This window comes from Calliphora vicina, chromosome 4 (genome assembly GCF_958450345.1).
Source record: "Calliphora vicina chromosome 4, idCalVici1.1, whole genome shotgun sequence".
Classification (NCBI taxonomy): domain Eukaryota; kingdom Metazoa; phylum Arthropoda; class Insecta; order Diptera; family Calliphoridae; genus Calliphora; species Calliphora vicina.
This window is the reverse complement of record NC_088783.1, coordinates 105,963,856-105,977,201: the sequence shown is the minus strand read 5'-3', so window position 1 is coordinate 105,977,201 and position 13,346 is coordinate 105,963,856. Positions and strand designations below refer to the sequence as shown.

Genomic DNA, 13,346 nt, shown 5'->3' with positions numbered 1-13,346 from the left:
AGATAAGATTAGTATCATATTTAGAATATTTTGGTACTAATTTTATTGATAACTGTTCAATAATTGCAAAATCTCTCCCAAATTCTTGTAACTTAATTTTTTTTATTTTTTGCCGAACTTTTTTACATGGCGAAGAACAGCTGATGCTGTTGTTAAATGAGTTAATAACAGCTTCAGCTTGTTTTATATTTACAGTCGACTTTAACGTCAAAAATATACTTTAACTTGTCTATGGTAGACCTAAAGTCCACTCTTAAGTAAAGACGACTTTATTTCTATTAAAATATACTTTATTTCTGACTATGATTATGGGCCATAATATTTAACTTTAATGTCGATAAGTGCAATAATTTAAAATATTAAAAAAGTACCATTAGGAGAAAAATACCAATTTCCCTTTTCCTCCTTGAACACCCCTCAAGTTTGCAATTTAAAAAATATTCCATTTTGCCAAAATTGTTTATGCTACAGACATGTTTGTCAAAAGATTAAAATCTGTATTAATATGCCCCAGAAAAAATATGTTTAAAAAAAAGTACCAAACTGTTTACCCGGATTTGGCCCAATATACACCTTGGCACTCGAGTTCCAAATAACACCCTGTTAGTTAATTTTTGTATGAATCCAGGAACCAATGTTAAACAAATTATCAAAATTGTCTTAATAATTTCAAATAAAATGTATTTTCCCGATTTTATCTCATTTTTGCTACCTTTTTTATCCCCATTGCGGTGATAAAATTTGATTCAAATAAATTTCTGTATCGTGGTGGGAGCTCATAATAAAATATTTGTATGTCTATGTCAAATTATAGAAAAACATATTTTATGAAAAAGTACCAAAAATAAACACAATTTTTATCCCTTAAGGGTTCCAATTTCCAAAAAGTACCAAACTTATATTTTTTATTTTTTGATAACATTTTTTGATACATAATAGGGTGCCAAAAAAGTACCAAAATACAGTTTTTACCCATTTTCTCCTCTAAAAGGTTCGAATTTAGAAAAAGTACGAAATACCTGTCTTATTTTTTAATTGGAGTATTTTTTTGAAGATATAAGATTACCGAATTTACCCGTTTTTACCCTTTTTACCCTTTTTACCCCCTAAACGTTCGAATTTCCAAAAATCCCTTCTTAAAATCCCTTCTTCGTTTTGGGAAGGGAGGAACCCACAGTTAAGATTTCATGATTCTAGCTTCAGTCGTTTGGGCTGTGCGATGATGAATCAGTCAGTCAGTCAGTAACGTTACACTTTTATATATACATACGTGTTGGTGTCTTTATTCAGTAAAAACGTTTTTAACAATCTAACTCTAACATTCCCCCCTTCGTGAACTGGTTCACCACTTGACAAATTCAAAACAGCTAATTTTGAGGCTGGTCGACGAGTAACTCCATTTTTGGTTTTGATGTCGGCAAAGCGTACTTGACCATCTTTGGAAGGATAAGTTTTTAATACACGGCCCTTGAGCCACTGGTGTCTTGGTTGACTTGAATCAAGGATTAAAACAATATCATCTATCTGTATGGGACTAACAGCATTTTTCCACTTTGGTCTTTGCATTAGTTGAGGAAGGAATTCAGTAACCCATCTTTTCCACAATCGGTCCTTCAAGTTTTGAGCAATCCTCCATTGTTTTCGTAGACATATGTTTTCTTCATTAGTAATTGGAGTTTGCATTGTGTTAAGACAACCTATTAGGAAGTGGTTAGGCGTAATGGACTCAGCATCTTCAGATGAAACTGGAATTTCTGTCAATGGACGGGAATTTATAATATTTTCGGCTTCAATAAGAACACTTCGTAGTGTCTCAAGACGTGGCGTGGAATCCCTCAACGTTTTCAGTAATAAGCGTTTAACTATCCTTATAAGCCTTTCCCAACAACCACCAGAACTTGGATTAGCTGGACAATTGAAAATCCATTCAATATTATGTTTGGTTGCTTCTTTCGTAATTTCATCAATATTTAGGAGTCTTACTTCTTTTTTTAAAAGCTTCTGAGATGCAATAAAATTCGTGCCATTATCGCTGCGAATTCTAACAGGCGTACCACGTCGATTTACAAAGTTCCTAAAGCACAAAATAAATGCATCTGCGGAAAGATTTTCTGCTAATTCAATATGTCCTCCTCGTTTTTCTTTACGTCGGCCAATAGCAACATTAAATGGACCAAATAAATCAACTCCAGTGTAAGTGAATGGTCGTATGAATGGAGTAACACGATCTGGTGGCAACGTTCCCATTAATGGTTGCGTGGGTTTGGCATTATCATATTTACATACGTAACATTTCTTAACAACTTTTTTAAATACAGATTTTATATGAGGTATCCAATATCTTTGACGTAGCTCGTTAATAGTTACCGACATATTCTGATGATGGTTTTTTATATGATAGTGCATCATTATAAGTTCCGAAACATAATGCTTTTGAGGTAAAATAATTGGCCTTCTTGCATTCAGAGGTAAAAATAGTGCTTCAACTAAATGTCCATTAACTCTGAGTAATGAATTTCCGTCCAAGTAAGGAACCAAGGAATGTATTGTACTAGATTTAGGCACAGCCTGCAACTTTTGGAGATACTTTAACTCGTTTTGATAACACTCGCTTTGTACCAAACGGCATATAATAATATCTGCGGATGTTATTTCATCTACTCTTAAATCATCAGTCGAGTGAATACTTTTTAAGAAACGAAGAACCCAAGCTACACATCTCTTTAATTTAGTATATGATGAAAATCGAGAGAACTGAATAACTGTATTATTATTATTTGTAGCAAATAAACACGGCTTTACTTCATCTTGTAACAAATCTGGACATTCGACTTCATTATTAGGCCAACAAGATTCTTCTTCATATAAAAATGCAGGTCCTGTTATCCACAAACTATTTTGAATAAATTTTGGAGGATACGTCGGTCGTGTACCAGCATCTGCAGCATTAAGGTTTGTTGGGATCCATTTCCATTGTGTGGGTAAAGAATTCTCTAGAATTTCAGCAACTCTGTGGCTTACAAATGCTTTAAAGCGGCGCTCTGTAGAATAGATCCAACTAATAACAGTTTGAGAATCCGACCAATAGTGTACTGACGAAATTTTGAATTCATGACCTTCTGTTACGACTTTGCTTAAACGTACTCCTAACACGGCAGCTTGCAATTCCAGCCGAGCAATACTCATCAACTTTTTGGGGGCGCATCGAATTTTTCCAATTATGAAAGAAACATTAATTACAGATTCATGGACAATTCTCAAATAACATACAGCTGCAAAGTCATCTTGGCTGGCATCGACAAAAACGTGAAGTTGAATATTTAATGATTTGTGCAATATAGGAGATAAACATCGTGGTATTTTGAAGTTCCTAACTTCTTTAAATTCATCCCACTAAGCTTTGAATTTTTTGTGTAAAGTTTCCGGGATTGGATCATCCCAACCAATATTTGCTTTCCAGCAAGTCTGCACCAATACCTTCGAATGGAGGAGGAAGTCTGCAATTAAACCAAATGGGTCGAAAACTGCCATCGCAATCTTGAGCATTTCTCTCTTGGTAGGAACCCGTACACCATTATATACATCAGGATTAAGATTTAAAAACTTTGTTTTAAATTCAAAAGTATCATCGTGTTTATTCCAAAACATTCAGTAAAAACGTTTTTAACAATCTAACTCTAACAATGCGTATATAAGATTTTCCAGAAATTATTTTTAATTCAAAACTTTTCAATGTTTAGTCCAATATATTGTTACGAAATTGTATTCAAATATAATGGTTACTAACTGCTTGTTTCAAGTTGCTTCATGTTTCTCAAGAGACTGGACTCTTCTAATTGTGGACAATGTTCTTAACAGGCCGATTAACAACAGTTAACTGTGGAACATACAACATTGAATAACAGCTTTGAATCATTACAGAATTATAACGTCCATGAATCTACTGGAAGGAAAATGGCGCTGTGTATAAATAGTGGCAGCGCTTGCTGTCGGTGGGCGCTGTTAGAGTTAACATCAACGGCATTATTGTACATTATAAAGTGTAATTTAACTATTGTGAATTATGTATTTTTATGTTGTTGTGTAAATTTGAATAAATCAAGTGTTGTTACAATTTTAAACTACTACACTGCTTTTATTTGCAATCAAAAGTATTCGAATTATTTAAAGGAAATTAACCACCGTTTTGAAAAGGTAAAAACGTAACAATATATTGATGTGGGAAAACTTAGAAGTCCTTTCAAATAACTAACAGATGATATAACTTTATAATTTTTTTATAAGTCCATTTTTTAATATTATTCCTAAATCGCTGTTAAATATTCCTAAATCAATTTATTCATGAATAAATACCTCTTAGCTAAATTCATTAATTATACCCTTCACCTTCGTGAGAAGGGTATATATATTAGTTTGTCATTCCGTTTGTAATTTCCACAATATAATTTTCCGCCCTATATATAGATTAAGCCATGTCCGTCTGTCTGTCCGTCTGTCTGTTGAAATCAATTTTCTGAAGACCCCAGATATCTTCGGGATCCAAATCTTCAATAATTCTGTCAGACATGCTTTCAAGAAATTTCCTATTTAAAATCAGCAAAATCGGTTCACAAATGGCTGAGATATGAGGAAAAAAACCAGGACAACCTCAATTTTTGACCTATATCTGAATTACTAACGATAGATATTTCAAAGACCTTTGCAACGACGTATATAAGACCATAGTAAGTTGGACCTACAATGGGTCAAATTCGGAACAAATATTTTTTTACCCGAATTTTTTAAAATTTTCCAAAAAATGAAAAAAAAACTTGAAAAAAAATAAATTTTGTTTAACTAAAAATATTTAAAAATTTTATTTTGAAGTATAATTTGGTGAAGGGTATATAAGATTCGGCACAGCCGAATATAGCTCTCTTACTTGTTATAAATAAATCGGTACATTTCCTCAGTTATTTGGTGAATTTGTCAAACCCCAGCGTATAAATAATAGCCTCACTTCTTCATGGCGTCTCCACCATGTTTAACTGTACCTTTACAATATTGAGGTTAACGGCGAACATTTTTTTTTAATTTTTTGGGCTTTTTGGAGTGAAATTTCTCATGTCAGAGCCTTTTATATTAAATTTGGATTCATCCGATAACAATATATTTCTCCCCTGGCAGTACTCCAACCAATATGAGCCTTGCAAAAGCTAACGGGCTTAGCGATCTTTTGGGGAAATAAACGGATTCTTTGATTGTTTCAGAGCAAATAAACCTACATATACAGCTGGTGTTCTTACAGTTCTAGAGCCAATTCAGTTGAAGTGACAAATTCATAATTTTATCTGCACATTGTGAAGCTTTCCATGGTCTACCTCCAGAATGTTCTGTCACTACAGATCCAGTTGAACGAAATCGACTTATTATTCGAGAAATCACTGATTTGCATATTGAAAACTTTTCGGAAGCTCATGTAGGAAATTGTTTGTTCTTTTCAAAAATGTATTGTCACAGACAAATTCAAGTATCATAGATGTTTCACGTCTGTCAAAACATAAGTATTTATTAAACCTTCATTTCATAAAAAATCGATTAAAACCATGTAAAAATCTAGGTTAAATCAGAATTGCAAAATCGCAATAACATTTAGAGAGGAATCATTCAGAATCTGGCGTATTTGCTAAAATTATTAGAGTAACATGGCAAAATGTGACTTTGTTGATGCCAATAGTAGACCAACCGTAATCAGGACTATAAGTCCTGTAATAGATAATAATTTAGTTATCCATGCAAAGCATTATGTTACCCACAGAGCACCATTTATTTTTAAAATGAGTCTAACTGATGAACAATTATCATGTCTGGCAGCTTAAGGCACTTAAATAAACGTATGTATATTAATACTCTAACGGAAATTTATATTGAACAATCTGGTAACAGTAAAGTATGTTACACTTATATTTACAACTCACCACATTTACCTACCTGATAATGCAGTGTACTTTAACATTTCACCATCCTCAATAACATTGCTAAATTTATTTATTAACCATTTTTACAACTGGCAACACTTGAAACAACTACGAAAATTCGAAAATTTGACATTTGGTTGTGCGAATTTTTTTACATAACATAACCTAACCTCGAAATTTTGACATTTGTTCTACTGCAAATAGAGCAGAAAATTTTATTTCACGCACTATCAGCGAAAGTAAGAATTTCTTGAAGTAATTTCGATTTTTTGAACGAATTAATATAATTATTTATTTTAAATTTTTAAGGAAATTAACAACAATGGCCGGTGAAGCTGAAAAATTAACTGGTTTGTCCAAAATCTTCAATGGTTCCACCACAGCTGGACGTGCTAATGTAAGTAGTTTGCCACAGTGTGTTATTCAATCATTTGACTGGGATTTTATTCAAATGCATTTTTTTTAATTTTTTTATAGGTCGGCAAGGCTACTTATGCCGTTATTGGCTTGATCATCGCCTACAACATGATGAAACCCAAGAAGAAGTAAATTTGTTTGTTATTTCCAAGCACTGTAAACAGAAGAGAACGTCGTTAACGATCACACTTGCAAATGGAAAAAATTAATTGTCTTCTTGCCTTTATGGCCACCAGCCGGCCAAGAGGCTGATTTGTTTTCAGCTTTTTTAACATTTGCATGCTTTGAAAGTTTCCTCGTTTTAATTTATTAAGTTTACAATAGTTTTTTATATGAAATAGTTGTGTGATCTACTAATTTTTCTGTGTATTGTAAGTCGAACTACTTGTTGGGAGTGATGGAAGAAAATAAAGTAGTTTAAAAAACAAAAATATTTCTATTTATTAGTGTTTTAATGAAATAATATTGCATTTTACGAGTGTTTTACATTCTTGAGGTAATCAGGTTTGTAATGGAAATCGATTTTAAAAAAACGAATCGTTTGGAAACCGAATAAGGTTGTGAAGAATTTATTACTTTCAATTTTGAAGTTTTAAATTTTTTTTGATTGGTTGCATTTTATTTTTATCACATTTGTTCACTAACTTATTTGTCATTTGGGATGCATTTTGAAAGGAAATAGTAATACTTCTGAATCAACGACTGTGGAATTTGTTCCGTTTATACCAACTTCGTGTGTCATATTTTCAATTGGGATAATAGAATAACAATCACCCTTATCGTGGTCATACTCCTACGACAGTTTTGTACTAGATTAAAGAAACAGTTTGCATTTTATCTTTAATCTAGTACGAAATAGTTGTAGGCGTAAGACGTTAACGCCAACCACGATAAGAGTGAATGTTCTATGCCGCATTGCAATTGGAGGAAGCAGCTCCACCATAGTTTTCATATATTAAAGAAGATTTGTCATGGGACGATTTTAGGAAATTGTTAAAATATGCTTATCAATGTGTACTTCAGTTGCGTTTGCAGAGGGCAACCACACATTTCTGTTTGCAAACTTGGCAACAAAAGTAATAACTGCCAGTTTCCATCTGTAATACCATTTAGGCAACTGAAGTTCGGTTGCCATACATAATGGACCCATAAGGTAAATGTGTCGTGTGAAGAAACCAAATGAAAGTGTCAAAAAATATTTTATGTGAATGCCGACTTTAGTGGTGAATATGATAAAGATTATAGGTATTGATTCGGTTTTAAAGGATAGACAGTTAACTGGTTACATACCACGATGTACAAATTTACAGGAGCTCTTCAGGAATATTTGGTGGGTTTATTTTTTACTTTTAGTTGCTCTAGTTGGAGAGGCATCTCTATTGCCAGATTCGTATAAACTAACTTTTGTTGCTAAAACAATCAAAGAAACATTTAAAAGTTCTGTCCTCGTACTTTTTTCAACAAAATCCTTTTTTGGTTTAAGAGTAACATATTTGGAAATAATCATTTTCCGATTAAAGAAAGATTGTGATATGCAGAGAATCCAAATGTTCCAATGAGGCGCCTAATTGAAATTTAACAGCAATTTATTAACTTCATTATTCACAAATTTATTTCAATTTGGAAAGGCGTTTAGAATGAATTGTAATGAATGTACTAATACTTAAGAAGTCGTGAAAATTACATTCATTTTGAACTACTTCAAAATTGTTTTTACTGGGTAGATGATAAAATGGTAAGTAAGGTTTTTAGATTGTGGAATAAATAAATGTTAAACAATCACATATACATAGCTTTTTGTACGTTCAAGTATAACCCTTTACATACCTTGGCATTCATTTAGATAGGCGTCTTACTTGGCGTCGGGACATAGAAGCCAAGCGGCTTCACATGAAACTAAAAGCTTCAAATTTACACTGGCTAATCCACCACCAATCGAAATTAAGCCTTAACTGCAAAGTCATCCTGTATAAGACAGTTTTAAAACCAATTTGGACATACGGAATCCAATTATGGGGAACAACAAGCAATACCAGTATAGATCTTATACAGAGGGCATAATCCAAAATTCTTAGAACCATGACGGGAGCACCATGGTACATAAGAAACGAGAACATCCACAGAGACTTAGATGTACCCTTGCACTATAGTTCAAAGTATCACTTTTTCCGTGCGAAATTCAAATTTCGAAGTTGTTATTATTTATTAGTTTTTGTTGTCAACCTGTTACTAAAACTCCAATGCAATCAAATTCGCAATTGGCTTTTGTAAAATACAAAATACTGCTTGGCAGCACGACTTCAAAGTCAAAGATTCGATACATTTTTAAAAATTTGTGAATAGTATCAATATTATATTGTAACTTTTAACCGTTAATTGTGGAAAGTGTGTGAATAATTTAAATAATGTTTAAAATGGAAAACAACGAGACGTCTAAGTACTTAATATTTCTTTCATAAATATTTGGAAACTATTTCCCTTTATATTATAAATTACAATTTTTAAACATAACCTTAAAGTAATTTATTTTGATTACTAAACTTTAACTTTATAGAAGTTTTTAAGAAAATGTTAACGTTTGTTAAACTTGAAATAAAAAGCAATAAATATACTGAAATGATGTGAATTCATTTCACTTTATTTCATACTGCGCATTTTTGCGCTTTCTGTGTAATTTAATTGTTTCTAGGTTACAGGCTATAAAAAAAATGAACTTTTTTGAAATTTGGCTAAAAGAACGCCCAAGAGGCACAAAGTATGATGCTATTATTAAATATATTGTGAAGAAAATTAGTGCTTCTGTTATTCCTAAGGGCTGTAAGAAATTATTGGATGAAAAAGTCCGCCATTTTGTCTATAATTACTTAAAAGTAAATTGTCAAAAATGAAGAAGAAAGGAAGATAATTTTCGAAATGAAAACACTATATGGCTTAATGGTGATATATGCTTTCAGATTTGTATCTTAGGTTACCAAAGACATCCACAGTACACAAGGTATTAATACATTCGAAGCAGATGATGGAAAATACAGACGAACAAATAGGATCGTTTTAAAAATTGAACATACCCTACTATAGGGACCCCTGGTGGGCCCATGCGGTCAAAATTTAAACTCGTCAACACTTCTTCTTTGCACATGTCAAATTTTATTCAAATCTAACTAAGGATTTAGAAATTACAGATTTATTTCCGACGAACAAATAGGATCGTTTTAAAAATTGAACATACCCTACTATAGGGACCCCTGGTGGGCCCATGCGGTCAAAATTTAAACTCGTCAACACTTCTTCTTTGCACATGTCAAATTTTATTCAAATCTAACTAAGGATTTAGAAATTACAGATTTATTTCCCTCTTTTTTTTCTATACCACTGTGCGAAGTTTTATCTGATTAATATTTTGAATCAAATGTGTTTACAAAATGATTTACTGATTCAACTAATTTGACTGAAAACTAATATGAAATAAATTATTTCTAATCAAAAGCAATGAATTTACTTTATTATTCTCCTGATGGGTTAATGGTCGACAAAGGGTTAATTTTGTTGAAAATATAAGTATTTCTACCTATGGTCCAATTTTTGTATCAAACAGTAGAATACTTTAATAGTTATTAATTTCGCACGGAAAAAGTGATACTTTGAACTATAGTGCCTTGGTCAAAGATGAATTCAGAAAAACTCGTGAAGCTTATTTATCAAAATTGCATCATCATCCGAACCCGCTCGCAAGGCTACTTACAGTAACTCACGACACTCACTCATCTAATTTTCCAAATATGATTCTCCACTGAGAGAACAATAATTGTTTAGTTTTAAGATTTAATTACATATTGTAAGGCCTAGAAATTAAAGGCAGGAATAATATTATAATAAACGTAAAACAAAAAAAAGTATAACCCTTAATTTGATCACAAATTAAAAAAAAAAAACGTAGACGATTCATCGAACTTTCATTGGTTCTAATCTAACATGATTGAGTATTTTCTAGTAAACAACAACGAAGTTCACTATCAACAGCTGGTCAGATTACCCGAATTGTACACAATGGCAGTAATTTTGGAATAAAACACCACAAAACCGATTTTTTAAAGTCAGAATATTCTCAAATTTTTATTTGGGACTGGCTCACTAAATGCGAACGATTTAGTTATTTTATATTGAAAACAATAAAAAAAAATTATTTGTTGTTTTCAATATAAAATAAGAAAGAAAATGTTCGTTCGCTTTTAGTGAGCCAGGCCCTTACTTTTTATTTTTATACCCTTCACCTTCACGTGAGAAGGGTATATATACGTTTGTAATTTCTACAATATAATTTTCCGACCCTATAAAATATATATATTCTGGATCCTTACAGATAGCGGAGTCGATTAAGCCATGTCCGTCTGTCTGTTGAAATCAATTTTCTGTAGACCCCAGATATCTTCGGGATCCAAATCTTCAATAATTCTGTCAGACATGCATCGAGAAGTTTCGTATTTAAAATCAGCAAAATCGGTCCACAAATGGCTGAGATATGAGGAAAAAAACCAGGACAACCTCGATTTTTGACCTATATCTGGATTACTAAGTCACTAATATAGACAATATGGATATCAATGATAGATATTTCAAAGACCTTTGCAACGACGTTATAAGACCATAGTAAGTTGGACCTACAAGTGGTCAAAATTGGAAAAAATATTTTTTAATCCGAATTTTTTTTTTACCAAAAAAAAAAGAATTTAATAAACAAATATTTTTTTTTAAATTTAAAAAAAAAATTTAAACTTTCAAAAAAAAAAATTAAAATAACAATTCGAAATTTTTTTTTTACAAAAAATGAAAAAAAAAACAACTTTGGAAAAATAAATAAATTTTGTTTACCTAAAAATATTTAAAATTTGTATTTTGAAGTAAAATTTGGTGAAGGGTTTATAAGATTCGGCACAGCCGAATATAGCTCTCTTACTTGTTTTATAGTAAAATTATCCCGTTACCGCAAATTTTAATTATAGATAGGAGCCAGGTTGATTTACATATTTACAAAAAACTATTTGCGATAAAGTAATACCATTTTTTTAAATAACTTTCAATGGTCTATTCGACTATGCTAGGGCCGCAAATTTTAATTATAGATAGGAGCCAGGTTGATATAAATATTTACAAAAACTATTTGCGTTAAAGTAATACCATTTTTTTAAATAACTTTCAATAGGTCTATTCGACTATGTAAAAAAAAGTTATAGCCCCGGGAGTTTTTTCCCTTTTCATATTTTTAACATTGAATGTGAAAATGGGAAAAAAAACTCCCGGGGATTTTTTGTTTTGGGCTGATCTAATCTCTCATTCTAATGTAGTGACGTTTATTTCTAGAATCGCATAAAATCATGTTCTCCAGTGACACATTAATGCGTCATCGTAACTACTTCAGCATCAATTGCATGATTTTGCTGGATAATCGGAAAAAACCCGAAATTTAAAGTCCCAAAGTGAATTCCTAAATAAATGTAAATTATATTGAAGTCATAAATGTGCAATCTAATTAAATTTGAGATAACAATGAACTATTGCCCGTTTGAGAAGTTATTGATCGCCAAAAAATATGTCATATTCAATTGAGCGTCTAAAAATCAAGATGGAGCCTGTAAAATGGCTCTTCATTAACGTGGCAAATTTTGAAAATGCATCGAAGAAGTTGACTTTGTATAAGCAACATTATACACATCTGCTCAAAATAATAGATACACCAAAATTTATTTTTTAAAAACGAAAAAAAATAATGGTATATTGTAAAATTATAAAAAAAATTCAGTCGATTTTTATTTATAGTTAAAAGGAGAGTAAAAAACAAAAACAAAATATTTCATAATTAATAATAAATATTATAAAGTAAATTAAATTTCTTAAATTTCGAAAAATTTGGTGCTCATAATAATAGATACATTTTTAAAAATTCTTATTAAACAAAAGCTAATAAATTTTATCTTAAAAAAATTAGTTTATTATTAAAGTAAAGCTAGTATCCAGTATATCCACCTTTGTTTTGTAAAACTTTCTCCACTCTTCTGGGCATACTGGATATCAAGTTCTGACACTTCTCCAATGGAATCTCGTACCATATTTTTTGCGTTTTCTCCCATAAATCGTCTTTATTTTTGAAAACTTCCTTCGAAAGCCTTATCTTTAATTCACTCCACAAGTTTTCTATTGGGTTTAAATCAGGGGATTGGCTGGGCCAGCTTAAAACAGGTACGTTATTCTCCAAGAACCAGTTTTTAACTAATCTTGAACTATGTTTTGGGTCGTTGTCCTGCTGGAATGTCCATATTAATGGCATATTTTCCGATGCATATGGAAGCATTACGTTTTCCAATATGTCTCTATACCCACTAGCATTCATGGTATCTTCTATTCGGAATATCGGACCAACACCATTCCATGAAAAGCAACCCCAAACCATTATGTTTCCCCCGCCATGTTTTACCGTCTTTTTTGTAAATTTAACGTGGAATTCTTTTCCTTTTGGTCGGCGTACATTTCTTTGGCAGTCGTTTCCAAACAAATTTATTTTTGTTTCGTCGCTCCATAAAATATTTCTCCATTTTTTTTCGCCTTCACACCCGGACCATTGTAAGTGCTCTTTAGCAAATTCTAATCTTGTCTTGATATTTTTTTGGCGCATTAGTGGCACTTTTCTGGCAATTCTTCCCGGCAATTTAGCTTGTAAAAGACGACGACGAACTGTTTGTGGACTGATTTCGTTACATAGCTCCGCAGAAATAGCTTTCGATGATATGAAAGGGTCTTTTTTAACCATAAGGACGATCCGCCTATCTGTTTCTGGACTGGTTTTCTTTGGTCTACCGCGAGTTTCTCTTTTTTGTTTTTTAGATAAAGCATTTTGGACAAAATGTAAAGATCTTCCTATGCTCTTTGCTATTTCCCGTAATGATTTTCCTTGATTTCTCATCGTTTGAACAATTTTTT

At 31.9% G+C, this 13,346-nt stretch overlaps 2 protein-coding genes across 2 annotated transcripts; one reads left to right on the top strand and one right to left on the bottom strand.

The window, feature by feature from the left end:
- Window positions 1-1,248: 1,248 nt before the first annotated feature.
- Window positions 1,249-3,186, bottom strand: LOC135958645 (uncharacterized). Its single transcript, XM_065509538.1, has one exon. It carries the CDS (start codon window positions 3,184-3,186, stop codon window positions 1,249-1,251), a length of 1,938 nt encoding a protein of 645 aa, XP_065365610.1.
- Window positions 3,187-6,077: 2,891 nt separating this feature from the next.
- Neb-cGP lies at window positions 6,078-6,805 on the top strand. Its single transcript, XM_065507528.1, has 3 exons — window positions 6,078-6,196; window positions 6,267-6,354; window positions 6,435-6,805. The coding sequence occupies exons 2-3, from the start codon at window positions 6,280-6,282 to the stop codon at window positions 6,504-6,506; spliced, it is 147 nt and encodes a 48-aa protein (XP_065363600.1). The 5' UTR covers window positions 6,078-6,196; window positions 6,267-6,279; the 3' UTR covers window positions 6,507-6,805.
- Window positions 6,806-13,346: the final 6,541 nt, after the last annotated feature.

What these genes read in the sequence shown, in the direction of transcription:
- LOC135958645 (XM_065509538.1), bottom strand. Translation starts at nt 3,186, where the DNA reads ATGAGTATTGCTCGGCTGGAATTGCAAGCTGCCGTGTTAGGAGTACGT.
- Neb-cGP (XM_065507528.1), top strand. Translation starts at nt 6,280, where the DNA reads ATGGCCGGTGAAGCTGAAAAATTAACTGGTTTGTCCAAAATCTTCAAT. An exon ending in CCACAGCTGGACGTGCTAAT is followed by an intron (nt 6,355 to 6,434) that starts GTAAGTAGTTTG and finishes ATTTTTTTATAG; the next exon opens with GTCGGCAAGGCTACTTATGC.